A 20,899-nucleotide genomic window follows, 5' to 3' on the forward strand; every position below is an offset into this window, starting at 1 on the left:
GAATATTGGTTTTATTTTGTATTTCGGTACTTTCTCTTTTGTATCTATAATCTAGGGTTATTTTGTTTGGGTTTGGATTTATTATTTGATTCTATTAATGGGATATCTCTAAAACAAGGTAAAGAAGAGTTTACTAAAAACCTGGAAACGACATTCTCCTTCCCTTGATTTTTCCTAGGTTCAAGCATGTCTTTGCACCAAATTTTCCCTCTCACCAGTCGTCTCCTACTTGTTTTCGATTATTGCCGTCATCTCCTCTTTCATAAAATGGCCAATTCCACTTTATGAATTTTCTTCACACCACTGCGTCTCCCTTTTATCACTATCACGTCTCCCTCTAATGTGGTGTTAAATCTTTTTGTGTTGTTGGGTTGTGACTCGTGAATAATGGTTTTATTGTAACAAGTTTATTTGGTTAAGTTTCCTAGTTTTGATTTGTATCATGGTTGATACTTGATAGTAATATGTTTAGATCACATGGTGTTCTTTACTAGGCCATGATCTTTAGAACTTTTGTCGTGGTTTTGTAGGCAACATTTTTAGAATTTCTGCAAGGGATGTTAGCCAAGAATTTTGAAAAGCTTGTTTAGTGTGACACACATCTTAATTTCGTAAGCTAGAAACCTGAGATAATCTTGGATTCACCTTATTTTGATACAGAACATGCAACTTTTGAGAACCTTTTAATTGAAGGGAGCACAAGCTCTGAAACTGATTCCAAGGGCCAAGAGATTGCGATCAGATAAAATTGGATGGACTTTGCACTTCTATGTTTGTGAGTGATTTTATTGACTAGATTGAACATTGCCTTTCATAACAAATAACTTGTAGGGATCCGTCGTTTTGTGATGGAAGACCAAGATTTAAGGAAATGCTGGAGGAATTCGTTGTTCATACTTAATGTTCACATCTTTAGTTTCATTTTGGAAAATTGATCATGCACTAAAAATTGATTTTAAATACTTTTAGATTGGTACAATCTGGTCTAATTATTTTTATACGCTAATGAACTATTTCTGTGTGATGAAACTTGAAAGTTTGGTAGGTTAGGGGTGGAGGACCAGATTATGCTTCTTTCTTGCAACATGTAGGAATGACAATTTTGCATTTCCTTGTTTCAGGCTTCCATTAGGGTCCCGACTTGTTGGGTCCTTCATCATGCCTTTTGGCAACTGTTCCTACTATTCAAAGGTAATATTGCTTAGTACTCCACTCTATATTACATGAATCCTTGTTCACCACTTGATGTTATATCCAAATGGTATGTAGGGCCATGATGATCTATGTGAAGCTTTCTATACAAATAACAGGGCAAAAGGAATCCTTTATGATGGTGAAACTATACTATTTCTTCAAAATAGTGGTTAGTATCATTTAACTATTATTTCAAGCCTGGCTATGGAATAGATAGTATCAAAAGTCTAGCAATTTGACTTTCTTTGTCATATTTTCTTTATCATATATAGCAACATCACCATGAGACCTATTATTACTTGATAGTATTCACATACTACTAATCCTGAAGCTTGTCAGGGAGGAAGAGTACACCAGAATAGTAATAATGAAGGTTAAAGATCTGAATTTTTGATCCATGTTTGGGAGTTATTAGGCTATGGAGGCTGATATCATTTTGGCAATTTTCCATCCATGCTACTCTTCTATTTTATAGTGTTTCTGTAACACCCAATTTTGGGATATCACTGAACGTTAGAAAACAAATGCGTTTGAAGAAAAAGGATTATAATTGAAAATGTACTAATAAAAAACTTTTAACTTAAATTAAATTACATAGTTCAACCCGTCACTTTGTCAAAAACTTCCAATAACATTTACAATAAAAAAATTACATAATTTTTAGTATTTGATTTAAAATAACTAAATATATTATAAAAACTCCCAAGTCCACTCCAGCCTCTCGACAATCTACTCCATGCCAAGATTATCTGCAATATCATCTGCTCCTTATAACACACACGTTATACGATCATCGCACATACAACAAACACACAAACAAACAAATAGGGGTAAGCTAACCATAAAGAATGATATATAAAAGAAATTCATAAATAATTAATATACTCAACATCTCATTCAAGTAACCCTTAAGCATTATGATCACAATCAATCCTTGGTTTGAACACACAAACCCCAAAATCCAAATAATCATACCAAACCAAACATAGTATCACATTCATCTAACATCTTTAAACATAATTATCATAATTAAGCTTTGGTTTTCCGCGACCTCTCACCCCACAACAACATCTAGTTTCCTAGAACAGATGGTTCAATGTGTCCCACTTAACGCAACCAGATGTCTCCCTTATTCCTCAAGGAATTATGAGTAAAAAAGTTGATGCATCGGACATCGGGCACTATACTCGCAACGAGTCAAAATAAGGTGAAAACATCTTTTCCCTCCCCACTACTTCACACAAGCGAGAGGGTACAACACTCGAACCAATCCTCTACCACTACTTCACACAAGCGAAGAGGACCCCTTTCCATTGCTTTACACAGGCAAAAAATTCTTCACTGGGTTCCTAGGTACGGAAAACCTCACACAACATTTAATTTCAACAAGAGTTCTCAACAATGCAACACACTTCCAACATGTAACCCATGAGAATTACATATTGCCAACAAAATATACACCATCACATCATGCATGGGAAATAAACCCATCAACTTATCAAATAATACATTCATACAATGAACCCAACGAGTGACATTCATTCAAACACAGTATAACATCACACTCAAGTAATTATCCTCAAACCACCACTTAAACTACATAACCATGCAACCCATACAAACCAAGAAAAACCACCAATCACATAACCCATTTATTTACATCACTCTCCCACCGTGAATCACAACCTTGCATACCTTCATGCCTCAACATCCTCACTTACATCTCTCTCTCTTGGAAAATAACTAATTCTTATAATTTTTATCCAATCCAACTTAACAACACATTATGCAAACGATTTGAGATTTTAGAAATAAAATTGCATCTTGTGTACAACTACAAAAAATATGTATTTATATTCAAATTAAAGATGATTGAATCAAGAATCAAATGCAATAATAACCAACTTAATTGATTAACTATAGAGAAAGTTATGCACCAAACAAGCAACAAAGGTCAATGTTGTCAACAACCAAACTACAAGAACCTTGCGATATAAATTGCTCTCACTACAGAGCTCCGATTCAAGATCCGACCGGTCAAAGTCAAGAACTATGTGTTAAGGATCAACTGTTAAAATTTCAGCTCAACGCAACGGTTAACGAAGTAGTAACCTTCATTTACGAAATTTGTGCAGTGTAGGAACATGGGTAGTGCCACACCACATGCTTTTAAGATGAAAACTTTGCCATTGGTGTGAAAATAAAAGAAAACCTGCACCATGAACAAAAGGGAAAGAGAAGTCCTATAGAATGGAAAGAAAAGAAAGAAAACAAATTAATCCAATCAAGAACCCAAAAGGAAAAATACTGCACCACAATGCAATAACCGTAACACTCTTTTTTCAAATATATCATCACATTAAATGAAACCCAATGCACAAAGCCAAAAAAAGAATGGGAAGACCATGCACACATAAAACCATGCAACAGAAAACACATGGCAAGGTTTTCAAAAGGTTTCATTACTAAGCAAAGATAGAAAAAAGAAACATGGTCAGCTTCATTCATCAAACAACAAGAAAAACATGAAAAAAAAAGCAAGGTTGGCTTCCCCTACCTCGTGTAACAATCCTTCTAGGACTTACCGCAGTCTCTTCCTTCTAGCAACTCTCTAAAGAACCCTAGCATTTAACCTAAAACCCTTATTTTATTAAAATTCTATAAATTAAAACCTCTTCCTTTTTATTATCTTCATGTAACATTAACAAGTGTTTGAAAATAAAAACAGAATAGAGAGTTTCATTTTTTTTTATTTGTGGTAGCAAAGAAACAAAATGAAGAAAGAAAAGAAACAGCAAAAGGAGAAAGAAATTTCTATGGGCCCCACCATTAGAGAAGAGAGAAAATAAAATAAATATTACACGTAATATGGGCAGAGGTTTCAAACACGCACACTTTTCGCACAACAACCACCAAACTACAAGCTTTTATATATTGTGCACGAATATCATATAGACTTATCTTATCTATCCACCATAATTAATTAGTTAAATAAAATAACAAAACATACATCTTTTTCTTCAAGCTAACCGGAATCAAGCCTTTGCACCCAAACAGGTCGAACACATGCATAACCACTAAACTATATACTTTTTCACGTCATAACATGCACCACTTAAATATGTATACATCTCTATAACATTAAATATAATATTAAAATTTAAAATAAATAAAACAATAACTTACATCACTTAAATAATTATTATAAATATCACAATAACTTAAATCACTCAAATAATAATTATTTCATATTTCATAATTTAATAACCTAATTAAATTAAATAAATCAACAATATTAATCGGGTCATTAATTTTTCTCATGTATTTTTTTTTAGTCTAATTTTTTTTCCAGGTCTTACGGTTTCTTTCATTGTACTGTTCATGAATGACTTAGTGTCTCAAATAAGAAGGAATCAATGTAGATCTCAAAAGAACAAATGTTGGGAGATGAGCTTGTTGCTTACTACTTGGAGAGGAAAATAACAGCTCGTTTAATAGATCTTGATATCATTGCTGAAGTTGATTTATACAAGTGTGAACCATGAGATTTGCGAGGTATTTAATGTGATATCATGACATAGATATCAACATTTAGGAAGTTATGATTTTGTTTTTTCTGTCACTGAAATTTTTGATCGGTTAACTAAACTAACATTACATGTTCACTTTCCAATTGTTTATATGTGAAAATAACAGATAAATCATTCCTTCCAAGCAAGGACATGGAATGGTACTTTTACAGTCCTAGGGACAAGAAGTACCCAAATGGGTCAAGAACTAACCGTTCAACACAAGCTGGTTATTGGAAAGCTACAGGGAAAGATAGGCCAGTGCACTCTCAAAAGAAGTCTGTTGGTATGAAGAAGACATTGGTGTACTATAGAGGTAGAGCACCACATGGCATTAGAAAGAATTGGGTTATGCATGAATATCGCTTGATTGAATCAGTCCTGATGTTGCTCTTTCATCTTTTAAGGTATTATTACAACATCATATGACACTTTATTTTCTTCATCAACAAACCGAAATGTTATTGAAAATTTAAGTAGCATTTATAAGAGATTCTCAAAGTTTCACACGATGCCTATTTAAGATTTATATTCAGTTTATCCACCAACATCTTATCTCACTAGTCATTGTACTTTCTGTCTTCATCAGTCTTCACTATTTTCTTTTCTTTCTGGTTCAGATGAAACATATTTCTGGGGTATTAGCTTCATTATGAATTTTCAGGTTTTATGAGTACAAGTATAATTAGTGAATTGTTTTTTTTTGTTAGGTAAAATGTATAGAATAATAATAAGCTTCATCCATTTCAAAACTTACTTAGTTTTATCTTTTCATGTATCACGACATCTCACATTCCTTTCTTATTTTCTTGTATATAGGTGTAACAGCTTATTTTGGAGTGTTTAACCATCATTTTCTATATTGAATGTGAAAACGAATTATTTTTTCCTTTTGGGTACCTTTGACAGTACAACTGATAATAATTTATTAATTATATATATTTTGGGTATCTTTTCAAGTTGTTCATTGTTGATATCGGTTAGCACTTATCCAAGAACCTAATGAACTTATTAGAGTTCATTATTTGTCTTGCTTAATCTTTCAAACTTAGGTCACGACATCAACATCTTCACTTTGATGTTGCTGTGTTCCAATACTTAATTTGAACCTGTAAAAGTTTATTTAGGAAAAATAGGTTGACATTGAGATTCAGAGTTCATAAAAATAACATAAGAACCCATAACCTATAATTAGTCTTTATTAAGTTATCTTTGTCTTCATGTTTAAAAACTTAAAATTTAAATGTTAATCAATTTCTTGCAAGTGCTAATCCTATTCCATGCAGGTGTGATAGTATATCCTTTCCAAAAATCTATATTCCTTTCCTCACCAAGAAATAGCTAAAGTGGAATCAGAACTGGTCAACCACTTCCTTGTTTATATATTGGCTAGTCTAAAGTGAAAATCTCTACACATAATCATTGCGTGTCAATCACAAGATGTGGCTTGCTTGGTGGTTCAGTTGATGCAAAGAGGATTGTTGAAGATAGTGAGGCCACACATCTAGAGCTTCCTTATCCACTTGCATGGTGTGGAATTGAAAGATGCATCTGTGTTAGGATTAGAAAACGCAAAAAATGTGTACCTTTTAGTTGAGATATTGTATACCAAACAATTTTCATTATATATTTTATAAGTGTTTTATTAATATTTTTAATTTTATTTATACAATTTTAATAGATTATCATTTAAAATATGGTTGTCTAAATCTATAAATAAAATTAAAAATAATATTGTAAAATTAATTTCAAGGATTGCATTTCTATATTTCCACATTTGAAAAAAGTGTGGCCTATATATAAACCTTGTTTAAAAGAATAAACAACACAAAAACAATTGTTGTGATAGGAAGATTGCAAAAGTGTTGCCAATTATCATATCGTAGGCAACGATTTGTTCACTGTTGCAAAATAGACAACAGTTTTATAATTTTGTGGCCTAAAAAAAAACTGTATCTATATAATATAGACCACAACCACCTACCCAAAGGTTTCTTAGCTTTAGACCATAATTTTTCACTATTATCTAAAGTAATTTTTTGTTGTAGTGAATATCGATTATGACAAATAATAATAAAATAAAACTACTTTTTATTTGATGCCAAAAACACATTTAATTAGTGTAATCTATTATTTTTTAATAACTTTGAAAATCTTAAAAATGTTTTCTACTTGAATCAATTAACAATGTTGATAATTGGTTATTATGTTTTAAATATCTTATAAATATAATTGAATACAAACACTTACTTTAGTTAAGCCATTGTTCTTTAAAAAACATATGTCCGTTATCTCATTTTAGATATTGGTTGTGTTGAAACAAAATAAAACTTGTAAATAACGTATGTGAAGAACTCAAACAACACCTAATATAAGCTAAGAAAATAATACATTTTCAGTTCATTTCAATCATCATCAAAATATTTTCATTGAAAAGTTAAGTTTTCTCCTTCAAGTCCAACATAGTAATGAAATAAGTGTTTTGCGCAACACATAAGACACAGATGACTAAATCAAGCAATTATAAATGATAAACAAAACACCGAAACAAGATTCTCACCAGAAATTTGAAACAAATTTAAAACTTAATCTCTCACCCTTTTCTGACATCCGAAAAAAGATCTCATCATAAAGAGATCATCACTACTACGGGGGAGATGGAGGTGGAGTTTGAGGGTCACTGGAAAAAGGGGCTAAAGGTACTGACAAAGTAATTACGCAAAAAAGCTTTGTATCTAACGTTGAGGCTACTTACTCAATCCTTTTAGCTTGTATCTCTTTTATTTTTATATAAATCTGGTTTCAAAAGGATCTTGTTCTTTTATGTATCTCATATTTACGTTGATCTCTTTCTGTGATGTAATTTGATTATAAAAATAAAGCGTACCTCTTGTTCTAGTGTGAAAGTTATATAATTGCCTTTTTTTAGAAGAATACGTACTTATTTCAGAATATTCAAAGCGATGAGCTAACTAAAGACCAAATATTATTGACTCAAACGTGAGGATTTTGGTAATGATAGGTGAGTTTCGTGGACCAATATCGCAAGTTGCTCCCCTATAAGCACCAAAATTCAACTTTCTTAGTCTTTTATAAATGTCTCATCTAGTTATTTGGACAGTGACTGAGAGCAACAATTGACAATAATAACACGTTGGTCCTTCAAGTCACATTCTAGAAAGAGAAGCAAACAAAACCCGTAAAAGACGAAATGCAAGAGTCCACAGAAAATTCTACTGAAAATCATTGAACATTTACATTGAAGTTAAAATTTACTTCACACACATTATTGTCACTCACTATTCAGAACCAAGCCACTTGTCTAAACAATTCTGGTGAAGTTTATACTTCGCACACAAGTTTGACTCCTTCATTATCTATGCTTTAGATACTCTCTTTCTGTTGAACGGTTTCAGTTTTCTTAATCTTGGGCGAAAGCTCTAACTCTCAGGCTTAGTTCTCAATGAAGTTTATTCTTGTTACTCTCACGAGTCTCCTGCTTATACCGTTTATCCCTTCTGTTGTTTCCACTGTACAAGACACGTCATCTATTTCTCAGTCCCAGTCCCTCAGTTATGGAAACACCATAGTTTCTCGCCCACTCGGAACCTTTGAGCTTGGTTTCTTCAATCTTGGAAATCCCAACAAGATCTACCTCGGGATTTGGTATAAGAATATTCCAATTCAAAACGTTGTTTGGGTTGCAAACGGTGCCAATCCTATCAATGATTCCTCTGCCATCTTGAAACTAAATAGTTCTGGCAACTTGGTCATTTCCCACAACAACATCGATGTTTGGTACACTAGTTCTGCAAACGATGCACAGAATCCAGTAGCAGTACTTTTGGATTCTGGTAATCTTGTAATAAGAGATCAGAGTGCAGCAAATACAGAGGAATACTTGTGGCAAAGTTTTGATTACCCTTCTAATACAATGGTTGCTGGAATGAAGATTGGATGGGACATCAAAAGAAATTTTAGTATTCGTATCGTATCTTGGAAGAGTTATGATGATCCAACACCAGGAGATTTGTCATGGGGCATTAAACTATATCCTTATCCTGATACCTATATCATGAAGGGAACCAAAAAGTTCTGCAGAACTGGACCATGGAATGGATTGCGCTTCAGTGGCCGGCCAAATCTGAGGCCTAATAAGGTTTACAATTATGAGTTTGTGTCCAACAAGGAAGAGGTTTATTACACATGGACACTGGTGAATACTAGTTTAACAACAATTGTGGTCCTTAACCAAACCTCGGAAGAGCGTCCTCGTTATGTGTGGTTAGAGGATACTAAATCATGGTCACCTTATTTAACCATACCAGCGGAGCTCTGTGACCATTATGGCGTATGTGGAGCCAATGCATATTGCGCCCCTTCTGCATCACCAATGTGTGAATGTTTGAAAGGGTTCGAGCCTAAGTCTCGAGAAAACTGGAGCACAACGGACTGGTCTCAAGGATGTGTCCTTAAACATGCTTTGAATTGCAAGAATGATGGGTTTGTCCCTGTCGAAGGCTTGAAAGTTCCGGATACTGAACATACCTCTGTGGATCAGAGTATTGATCTAGCGCAATGCAGAAGCAAGTGCTTGAATGATTGTTCCTGCATGGCATATACAAATTATAATATTAGTGGATCAGGAAGTGGTTGTGTGATGTGGTTTGGTGATCTAATTGACATCATACAGTATTCAAATGCTACATATGGGCAGGCTTTATATATCCGGCTGCCAAAATCAGAATTAGGTAACTGCTTCGTTAACTTTTCCAGCTACACCTTTTCTTGTTTTTCTAATCACAGTTTCAGTCTTGTCTTTCGGAATTGATGTTTGGATCTTCAAAAAGGAATTTATCCTTTGTTATTTTGTTTGGTCAAATTCAACCGCCAAGAAGATGCTATCAACAGGCGGAGGAAGTCCACAATAAAACTTGTAACCAGCATCCCTGTGGCTTCAGGGATGCTTTTACTTGGTATTTATTTCATCTGCAGATTCCGGAGGAAGAAGAACGGTAAAGTATTTTTCCTTTTCTCTTAACTGAAAAATGAGCTGAATAATTCCTTGTACTGGATTTGATGAAGCAGGAAATGTCTAAAATGAGAAAGTAAAACTGAACCCACTGAATTAAAATATCTGATAAATTTAATTAAAGAGACAGACACAGGTGATACCTGAACTCCATGGTAGGTGTTCAACTTTAATTCTTAATAAAAGCATTCTCTTTAGCACACTTTATTAACATTGTTATTTTAGCAGTATTAATGTTAAATTCAATAGCCATGTGCAATAATTTCAACTCTACCAAAATGCTAACAATAACTATCATTTGAATATTTTGTTTGATGATCCATCAGCATGGTCAACCACTTTTGTTACGTTTAATAGTTGTTGAATTTAATAACTTGTATGAGTAAAACAGAAAAAACACAACACTGTCATTTCTTTTTATCCGAACAATTTCTTTTTCTGCATAATACAATATCTATTTTAACTAGTTTAAGTTTACTTCCATAGATTTCTAATTAATTATACTCATTTTCAGAGAAGTCAGAAAATATCTTTGAATCATGTGTGGATGATTTGGATCTACCATTGTTTGATTTGTCAACAATTACAGCTGCTACTGATAATTTCTCAGAGATGAATCGGATTGGAGAAGGTGGTTTTGGACCTGTATATTGGGTAATCCAATGTTTTCTTTTTTCGAATTTCAATAATCCATTGCTATTATAGAATTATTAATTATTAATGTTATATATAACGAGTTTATACTCACATGAATGCGGCTTGCAGGGAAAATTATTCAGTGGACTAGAAATTGCTGTAAAGAGACTTTCACAAAATTCAGGACAAGGAATAACCGAGTTTGTAAATGAAGTTAAACTGATTGCAAAACTTCAGCACAGGAATCTTGTAAAACTTTTAGGCTGTTGCATTCAAAACCAAGAAAAAATATTGGTTTATGAATATATGTCCAACGGCAGCCTAGATTACTTCATTTTTGGTATAGAGTATCAGGATCTCTTACTTTAGTACTCACTAGTGTTTTATAACTATATTAATAGATAGAAGCTTCTCAAGCATGAATATTCATTTTTTTAATGAAAGATTTGTTGTGAAACACAGATCACACAAAAGGTAAACTACTTGACTGGAAAAAGCGTTTCCACATAATTTGTGGACTTGCAAGAGGACTTATGTATCTTCATGAAGATTCTCGACTAAGGATTGTCCATAGAGACCTCAAAGGGAGTAATGTTCTTCTAGATGAAGATTTCAATCCAAAAATATCAGATTTTGGATTGGCTAAAACTGTTGGAAAAGAGGAGATTGAAGGAAACACAAATATGATAGTTGGAACATTGTGAGTGTTTAAATGTTTCAAAACCTTTTCCATTTACAGACAAATCATGTAAATTTGATCTTTCTTCAATGGTTTATTTCAGTGGGTACATGGCACCCGAATATGCTATTGATGGTCAGTTTTCTATAAAATCTGATGTATTCAGCTTTGGTGTTATATTGTTGGAGATAATATGTGGGAGGAAAAATAGAGGATCATATCATGGAAAGCAATATAACCTTGTTGATCATGTAAGCACTTTGATATTATTATTTTGTCCATCTTATATGATTTTTGTTTTTCATTGTAAAAATTTTGTTGTTTGTATGTAGGCATGGACATTGTGGAAATTTGGAAAGACTTCAGAAATAATTGACCCAAACATTGAGAGTTCATGCATTGAATCTGAATTGTTACGTTGCATCCATATTGGGCTATTGTGTGTTCAACAATACCCAGAGGATAGGCCTACAATGAGTTCAGTGGTTTTAATGTTGGGAAGTGAGATGGATTTGGATGAACCAAAAAGGCCGGGGATTTTCAATAAGAAGGAATCTATTGAAGCAAGTTCAAGTTCAAGTAGTTCAACCAATGCCCTAACCATAACCCTAAAGGCTCGGTGAAAATCAATAACATGGTTGCACAACTCATACTAATGGTTGCAGAAGTTTAACCTGGAACACACATGCACATTTTGAGTCCCACACAAACCAAAAATTTAGTAAAACTATGATAAATAGGCATGGATTCCAATGTATACATTTTTCATTAATTATGCATTTATTAGTTATCATAAAATGTGTTTCAGTGTTAAATAAATATTTCAAAATGGGCTTCAACCCTTGACCTTCCTTCGATCACCATGGATTTGAGACGTTGGATTAAATGGGTTTAAGCTGGGTTAAAGGTCAATTGACTCGTAACACACCAACAATAGTCCTTTAGTGTTTCTTTTACGATTTTTAAAAAAAAAATTCATTATAACTATTTACTACTTATTATGTAGGTTGAAAATTTGATCTTTTTAAATGCTAGAATGATGTCCAATAACGTTTTAATAGTTTAGATGTTTAATTTATTTGTTTGCCAAGTTATGTAAGTTGTCACTTTAATTTTCAACTACTATCTTTATAGTAATGTTTTGTAAAAAGGCCAACACTTTGATTATTAATACTATAAGATAATGCTATAAAACAATATGTCAAGTCAATCGACTTTGATTGTACTGTAATAAATATATAAAATAAATTAAAAATACAAAACAAACTTACATGGGTTAACTCACCAATTCGTGGTAGGTCAAGTTGTGTTACAAAAGTTTTGGTTCACAAAAAACTAAGCCTAGTTGAGTCAACTCATGTGTGCTAGGTTGACTTACTTTGATACCCCTAATGTCAAATGTCTTTCCTAGCACCTTCTCGCATCTTAGTAGATACGAGTGAAGAAATTCATAGGGTTTGAAGTTGGAGCAATGCCCAAAACAAGAATCTTTAGTAAAAAAGGTCTTTCAAAAGTCATCATAGTCTAATGTGGCATCTATTGTGAGGCCAAAACATTTTTGTGTCCATTGTGAAGCCGAGTGGAATAATTATCCAACAATAGCATGGTTTCAACTTGGAACATGACGAACAACACACACACACATGATGGCTAGAATAATTCTGGGAAAATCATCACAACAAGATGGTTATGATTCTTAATCTCTGAAAGGAGTTTGAAAGTATTAAAAGAAAGACTATGGAAGAAGTACAAGCATTGGAAAATGAGACTAAAGTCTCTATGTAGCCATGACCATTGCAAATAATAGCCTAAGAGTCGAGACCGATTATTGTGCCTTGACACACGCCTCATTTGGAGTAGAAAGGTCTCAAGGTCATCCCGTAATATATGGAATAATGGAAACACCTTTTGTTACTTATTGATAAATTGTGAAAAAAACTAGCCTCAAATGTGGACAACTTGGGAGTCAAAATGAACAAGTTCATGCACTTAAAGAATTAAACTTAATTTAGGTTATGAAGTGTTTTTCAAACAAAACTAAGTCCCCAATAAAGAGCATAACCTAGGTCGATTCTAAAAGAACATATACTACGAGAAATTACTAAATTGCCTACTAATTATTACGTACAAATTAAAATTTGAAGGTAAAATGAGTTTTATTTATGAATTTTTCCTACCGATTTAAATTCATATATGTAAATAGACATTATGTAAGAAAAATTTCATATGTAAGTGAAAATAGTTACTTACGAATTTCCTGGGAAAGGTTTATGCCATTACGTAGGAACGACTTCCAATGGAATATGTCCACAAGTAATTTTAGTTAATTCCTTAGATAAAGTAAATTCTTAGTTCCATACAAAAAATACATACAAGTTTAGGTAAATATTACATTTAACAAAAGTTGACAAAATAAAACTTGAAGTATGTCTAGTTGATCTTTATTTGGTTACCTTATATCATTTTCTCCTTACGTCCTAATTTTCATTATATATCCATCTTCAAGATGTATTCGCTATTTTTCAACCATCTTTGCTATTTTTATTCAAGCCATTTATTGCGCCATAATTGTGCTTTTACTTCATTCCTTCTTCATTTCAATGATCTTTAGTTGTACTTGTTTTGTAATCATTATTGTATAAGAGACATTACAAAAAAATCGTGTTAAATACAACATTTATATAGGTGATACAAAATGGTGCTTATGACAACCATATTTTGCACATGTGGCAGGTCCATATATAACAATATATCCACTACAAGAAAATGGTGAATTAGCTACAAATAATTACAAACAAATCTAGATCTGTAGGTAAAGTAGGCATCACATATGGATTTTACGTACGAATATGTAAGATTGAGTTACATATGGATATTTTTGTACGTAAAGCAAAAACATTTCATACTGAATATTCCATATATAAAATCCATATGTATTATTGGCGTGTTAGAGCGGGAGCTTTTGCTAAGGATATTTCCCGTAGGTAATGGTACATGATCCGTTTGTAAGTAAAAAAACTTTACCTACAGATCTTACATACGGATATGGAAAATAATTAATTAAAAAATAAAACTATATTTTAACTCCTACTCTCTCAAAATATGTCACACTCCCGCTCCACACTCTCAAAAATAGTCTAAGCACCTCACAAATCTCACAAAGAAGAAGAAGAAAACTAGCTTACCCACACCCACACAGAATCCCCCCTATCCAGCGAGGATGTGAAAGCCTTAACCTCCATTGTGAAAACTCTTCTGTATTGGTCGTCCTGTTGCCACCTCCTCCACATACATAAACACTTATACTTTAGCTCGATTTGGAAGCTCTCATCTCGTGACATCGGAACCCTAGTCGTTGCGTCACAAAGCATTCATCTCACCTCCGGCGTGATTTTCAAAGGTTAGGGTAAGCAAACCTAAACTTGATCGATTTGTGTTGTGGGTAGATGAAAAATCGTTATTTGTTTTGCTTTGATTTTGGATTTCACTGAATTGAAGAGAGGTAAAATGGGTCTCCCATTGTTTGTCGTTTTGAATGGCTTAGTTTTCATTTGGGTTTCATGATTTTACGTGTTTTTGTGTGATTGAGAATGATATATCAGTGTTATGTGAATTTTTGCTTTTCTAACACTGATTTCTTCTCTATTTGGTTTGATTATTTAATTTTCCTTATTGCTTTAGTACTAATTGTAGTTGTAGCCTTAATTTTTAAGTAGTAAAATTCAATTTTGTCTTGTTTTAATGTAGTCTTCAGTTTAAGAAGAGAATTTTTGAGTTCTTTGTTTTTTTTCGTTTCTATCTCTTTAAATGCTTGGATGGGATGTGGTTGAAGGTGGGAGGGTTAAAGCTTGCATTTACTCTTTCTTATCCTTGCAGTAACTTTCTATGATTTGCATGATATTATGTTTTGTTCATCAATATAAATTCAAATCTTCTTTCACATGGCAATTGGGTTTTATATGTTATGGTTGGGTGTAGACCCTATCAAAGTAATGTTTCCTCTGGCTTGATTGATTAGCCAAACTTATTTTGTGGGATGTGTTACGATTGGGTTGGATGCATGTTTGCTTTTCTTTCTCCTTTTGTTAACTTTGCAGCCACAAACTTCAATTTTTAATGCTTTGAATACTTTCATTGATGAGACAGCCATGGGCTTTTGTTATAGTTCTTTCCTTTGTATATTTGGGTTGTAGACATATCAATTTAATTTCTCTTTCTTTAGCTTTTGGGGTTCAATTTAAGTAAAAGGTTTTGAGATTAGGTAGTTATAGTAGATACATTAGTTGTTGTTTTGCATAACTTTCCTTCATTTGATTTTAATTTTAGTACCTACTAATGTAACAGTTTTGTGTCTTTGCTATGTTTAGGAAACCTTCATAGATTTTATATAGGATTTCAATTATTGTTTTTAGTTTAGATCACAATTTTTTTCTTCTAGTTACTTCATTTTGAAGTTTTAATAGTCATATTTTGTTTCCTTTGTTGTTTGAGTTTAGATTACATTTTCAACTTTTGAATTGATTATCACCTTTCTTTTATCATTTAACACTTTTTGGGATCAATTTCTTACTGTTTTTAGTAAGTTTTGGCATATTAGCATGAGTTTATTTCCTCCCTCTACATTGCATACATAAAAATTTCCAATTTTATTCCATGTTAACGAATCACCCAATTGGGGATATTTGATTTGTTTCACTTTATGTTTATAGTAGGCGTGAGTTGTAGTGATAGAGATATGAAAAAGCCATGCAGTAAGGTGGTGGTGTGAAGGTTTAATATGTGAGATGTGCATGTGCGTGATTTAATAATTGGGAGAGAGAAAAAATGGTTGCATGAGAAAACATTTGTCTTGTTAACTTTTTAAATAAAATTTTTGTTTTTGGTTATTCCAACAGTTTTTAATTTGCATATTTTTTTAGAAAACCAAACCAGTCAAACCAGAAACAAAACTATACATTTTATGAAACATGACATCATCCACAATCCAAATACATTTGAAAGTGTCTTGTAACAACAAGTCAATATCTTAATCAATACTATTGTACATCTAAATTATAAATTTGACACATGCTATCCTACCAAACTTTATGGATTTCGCGAAAATTGGTGTAGTACTCTTGTATGTCTGCAAAATAAGAGATTAATATATATATACAATAAAACTAATACACAATAGACTATAAATTCATAGACTCATATTACAAAAATAAGAACTTGGGAGCGTGAAAAACGAAGTGAATGAAATTGGGAGGATGCAAAGATACTCACATTCCCAAAAGTTACACAGTCCCACCACAATGCAACAATACCTGATAAAGAAAACAACCATAAAAACACAAGAAACAATAAAAAACAGGAGAAAAAAAATAAAAACAAAGAAAATCCCAACAAAAACCTAACAAAACACAAAACAACAACCAAAATCACAAAAACAATTATACAAAATGCGAAAAAAAAGGGGAATCGTGTAATTTTTTGAATTTCAACTAACCACCACATGGAGGGAGAACATAGCGGAGCACGACGGTCGCTTGCCAAAACAGGAGCAACGGTGGCGCGAGAGACTAACAGACAATGGAGAAGCTTTGTGTCGGGAAAATGAAGAGTTGCTGATGGCGTGGAATGGTGGCACAACAAAGGCTGGCGCGGTGGCTGCGTGGGACGAACCAGCAACTACTATGGAACCTAAATGACCACAACTACGTGGAAGGAGGCTCGACGGTGGCTGACGGTGTTAATAGAGGCTGGACAATGATCGTTGTGGACGGCTGCAGCGCATTCAGATGAGAGAAAACGCAAATGTTACGTTGTAGAAGACGAAGAAAAGTGCATTCACGTTTTGAATCCCTAACTTAGTATATTGCCTTAGTTCAATTTTTAACCGAGGTAAAATAGTGATTTTTGGCCTCGATTCAATTTTAACCGAGGTAAAACAGTGATTTTTGGCCTTAGTTCAATTATAACCGAGGTCAAGTGTTAATCTTCTAGTTAATTTTTTGCTTCAAGTTAGGGAAACTAAAGCCTAAAAGGCTTTATGGCAGCGGGTCTACTGACACCGAGGCAGAAAAGTAGATTCTGCTTCGGTTATTGAGGGAATCGAGGCAGAAAAGCTGGCAGGAATTGCAAAAATGCCACCGCGCCATTATATGTTTCAGTTTCTTGATAACCGAGACCTATAACGTAAGTTAAATAGTCAAAACTGCACTAGTGTTGGAATAATTTATGTATTTAGATCACTACAAGAAAAGTGCCTATTATCTACGAATTTTTTTTCGTAAATAAAATTTTTTTATATACAAAAACTTTTCGTAGATAAAAATATTGTTTGTGAGTAACAACAAAATATACTTACATACGGCAATTTCGTAGGTAATTATAACATACTTTAGCAAAAAATTTTCATACGAATAATTATCTATGAAAATAAGAGTAGAAAATAATAATTATAAAAAAATATAAAAATTAGTATGAAAAAATATTATCTACGAAAAGAATTCGTATGTAAATATTATATAATTTTTTTAATTAAAAATAATACACTATTTACGTAGGTTTTATTCCCTCTCTATCTATCGATCTTCCCAAAACCAAACTCTGCAAATCCTTACTCTCAGCTCTAACGCTCTCATAGGCGAGATCACTGCCAATTTATCAAACCTCACTTTCCCCTGCTACCTCGACCTATAGAAGAACCAATTCTCCGGTGAGTTCCGTCCGAGTCACACTCGCCTCACTCGATTCATTTGTTTGGATCTCTCCTCCTACAACGTCACCTATCAAATTCCTTTCATCCCAGCTCCGTCTGTCTCCCTCCTCCAATTTAACATCGGTCATGACGCATAAGAAGTCCAAGAAGTTCTCCACGGGCGCCATTGTCGCAATCATTGTCGGGTCAGTCTCATCGCGGCGTTGTTGTTATGTCGTCAGCAAAACTGCCAAAGCCTGTTGCGGAGGCATGTGCCGTGCTGGTGGAGGCGGGGCCGTTGTCGTCGAAGGAGAACATCACCGGGGGTTGAGTGGAGGCGGAAAGAAACAAGTTGGTGTTCTTTGAAGGGGGATATACAGTTTCGATTTGGAGGATTGGTTGAGGTCTTCGACGGAGATGTTGGGGAAGGGCAATTTGGGGACTTCGTACAAGGCGATGTTGGAGGAAGGGACGATGGTGGTGGTGAAGAGTTCAAGATGTAAACAGAAGTTCTAGGGAAGATTAAGCACGATAGTGTGGTGCCTCAGGTTGTTTTCTCTCCTTCACGGTAGCATATTCTTGTTCTTATCCAACACCTACCCAATTCCTTTTCTGTTTGTTCATTTTTCTCTGCTCAATTGTGTTTATAGGTAAATATTGAACTCAAATGCAAATCAAATTGATTGTTGTAGTTTAGGAACACCATACTTAGTTTGCTCTTCGCGGAACAGGCCAACAAGGAGAATGATGAGGTTTATACACATGTTACTTTGCTTCCTCAGCCCGAGGTTGGTTTTCATTTGAAGTTGTTTATGTTTTGGTGTGTTTCTAACTTGTAAGGGTTGAAATTTGGTGCTTCTTTAGGGGGAACTAGTAAATATTTTAGCTTCTTTCATTGCTTAATTAGAACAAGGGACAGTTGTCTCTGAGCTTAAAATGTTAGAAATTCACATCAAGTAGTTCTGAATACACTGGATTCTTTTCAGTTGGAAGGAATGAATTTAGAGGGCAAAGAACTTGAGGAATTTGGAGCAGAAGAAGAGGGAGATGAAAGATCACCAACTAAATCAACCCCTCACATGCTCTGCAAAACACTAATTGCCTCGGATACTAGCACACATGGGGGCTTCTTTGTTCCTCGTAGAGTTGCTGAAGACTGTTTTCCTCCTTTAGTGTGGCATCTTTCATAGCATAATATTAAGCATTAACACTTACAAAAAAGAAATGAAAAGTAAAATTAATCAAACTTCTTACATAAGTTAAAATAAACTTTTGATGCATCTCAACTGTTGCAAAATTTAGATAACAAAGATTCTATTAGAGTGCATAAATTTGATTGTATATCCTTGATTAAGTTGGTGAACTATTCTTTTGCAGGATTATAAGCAGCAGAGGCCTTCACAAGAGATTATTGCCAAAGACCTGCATTGCCACTGTACAATTATTCTCATTGACACGTATCTGTTCTACAATGTCAGATCATTGTTCCGTTAACGGCGTTTCTGAAAATTTAACGGGATGGACCACATTGATGCCAATTAACTAATTTGGGTACTAAATAAATGCAAAGTTAAAAGCGGGTACCATTTAGACACATTGAAACGAAACTGGGTACGTTGCAAATAATTATACCTATAATCTATAAAGAAGAGGATTTTGTTGCTCGCGTCAAAGAGATTACGTCAGGCAATGGAGTTGAAGTAGTCTATATACCTTTGAGGTAGTACCTATTCTATTCTATGCTACACCCAAATTAAATTTCAAAATTAGAAACTTGATAATTGAGTAGAAAACTAGAATGATTAGGATTAGATTGCATGTTAGTCCTTGTAATATATGTCCTTCTTGGTTTTAATCCCTGCATAAAATTACTATTGGTTTCAATCACTTTGGCTTTTGGTCTTTGTTTGATATTAATTCCTATAATATCTATTTTACAAGGATTAATTCAATGTGTATCAAATATTACAGGGAGTACAACCAAATAACGAGGACCAAAAGCAAAATCATTGATTTTTCAGGATAAAAGGGTGTATACCATGAGAACTAAAAAGTTATTAAGCCAAATTATTGCATGGATGTATCCATTAGAATTTGCTTATTTTCTAATCCTTTACAGGTTCCTTCTATGATAATAATTTGGTTTGTAGGTATGAGATTAGATTTATACTTTATAATTCAGATGATCCTATGTTAATAACCAATTAGAACTAAACACCAACTAAGTCCTAGATATGATGATTACCGTTCCCCACCAACATCTGAACTCATACATCTTAATGAATTTCTCTACATTAAACCTTTTTCTAATTTAGAATTCATAATGTTATGTTGCATTCTATTAGTATTTGGTTTCTCAATAACAAGGCATTAACGAGGCATGCATATATATGCTGAGGTGTGTGTTGATTTGTGTAGGGATCTTTGGCATGCTTGAAGCTTAGGGGCTACATGGTAAGTTTTGGACAGTCATCAGGTTCACCTGATCCAGTTCCATCATAGAAAATTACCTACTTATTAGGTATTTAAAAATGTAGCTTTGATATAGGCTTTAATTGCATTCACCTTCCTTTAAGTGAATTACAAGAACATTGTCTCTATTTTGATACTTGCGAAGATTTTTAATTTGACTTTTAATTGCATTCATCTAGCATTGGATTAATTTGACTTTTAATTGCATTTTGTAAGTCTTGACTTCTTTAATTTAAGTTTTATGCTTTAAATACACAAACCATGGAGTGGTTTCCTACCAATCAAGATTGAATGTATGATAGATGCTATAGTAGTAGAAGAGATGGCGATAACATTAATATGAGCAACGCCAACTTCAACAAGACCGGGACAACCACAACAAAGCAACCAACAAAAAAGTCACCAAGACGAGAACTCATGACTACTAAATATTAGGCATTTAGAATTTTTACATTTTTGAATTATGATAGAACTTTTAGATTATGTTTATTAGAACTTGATTAGGATTTTATGCAATACATACGAAGCAAATTTATGGAGACTGTATAAGAAATGCAGCTTTTGAAAGAATTTTTGAGAATCTAGAACCTGTTTTATTTTTTTTAATATATATTTAAGTTATCTACGAAAAA

At 33.4% G+C, this 20,899-nt stretch overlaps 1 protein-coding gene and 1 long non-coding RNA gene across 7 annotated transcripts; both read left to right on the top strand.

Moving 5' to 3' along the window:
- The first annotated feature begins 8,078 nt into the window (after nucleotides 1-8,078).
- Nucleotides 8,079-11,908, top strand: LOC114168560 (G-type lectin S-receptor-like serine/threonine-protein kinase At4g27290). 2 transcript variants are annotated; one of them, XM_028053434.2, is made up of 7 exons: nucleotides 8,079-9,514; nucleotides 9,659-9,778; nucleotides 10,310-10,449; nucleotides 10,561-10,771; nucleotides 10,894-11,131; nucleotides 11,214-11,361; nucleotides 11,443-11,908. In XM_028053434.2, the coding sequence occupies exons 1-7, from the start codon at nucleotides 8,227-8,229 to the stop codon at nucleotides 11,731-11,733; spliced, it is 2,436 nt and encodes an 811-aa protein (XP_027909235.2). In that variant the 5' UTR covers nucleotides 8,079-8,226; the 3' UTR covers nucleotides 11,734-11,908. The 2 variants fall into 2 exon arrangements, with proteins under 2 accessions (XP_027909235.2, XP_027909236.2); XM_028053435.2 differs by having other exon boundaries at nucleotides 8,082-9,514; nucleotides 9,662-9,778.
- Nucleotides 11,909-17,676: 5,768 nt separating this feature from the next.
- Nucleotides 17,677-20,469, top strand: LOC114168843 (uncharacterized). Of its 5 annotated transcripts, XR_003600773.2 has the most exons (5): nucleotides 17,677-18,343; nucleotides 18,488-18,583; nucleotides 18,782-19,026; nucleotides 19,173-19,515; nucleotides 20,214-20,469. It is a non-coding gene; the product is annotated as an uncharacterized LOC114168843 (long non-coding RNA). The 5 variants fall into 5 exon arrangements; XR_014986238.1 differs by having other exon boundaries at nucleotides 17,677-18,363; nucleotides 18,446-18,583; nucleotides 18,782-19,515; XR_014986237.1 differs by having other exon boundaries at nucleotides 17,677-18,363; nucleotides 18,782-19,515.
- The last annotated feature ends 430 nt before the right edge of the window (nucleotides 20,470-20,899 follow it).

Source organism: Vigna unguiculata, chromosome 11 (assembly GCF_037176805.1).
Source record: "Vigna unguiculata cultivar grain cowpea cultivar isolate G323 ecotype 2 chromosome 11, ASM3717680v1, whole genome shotgun sequence".
Classification (NCBI taxonomy): Eukaryota; Viridiplantae; Streptophyta; class Magnoliopsida; order Fabales; family Fabaceae; genus Vigna; species Vigna unguiculata.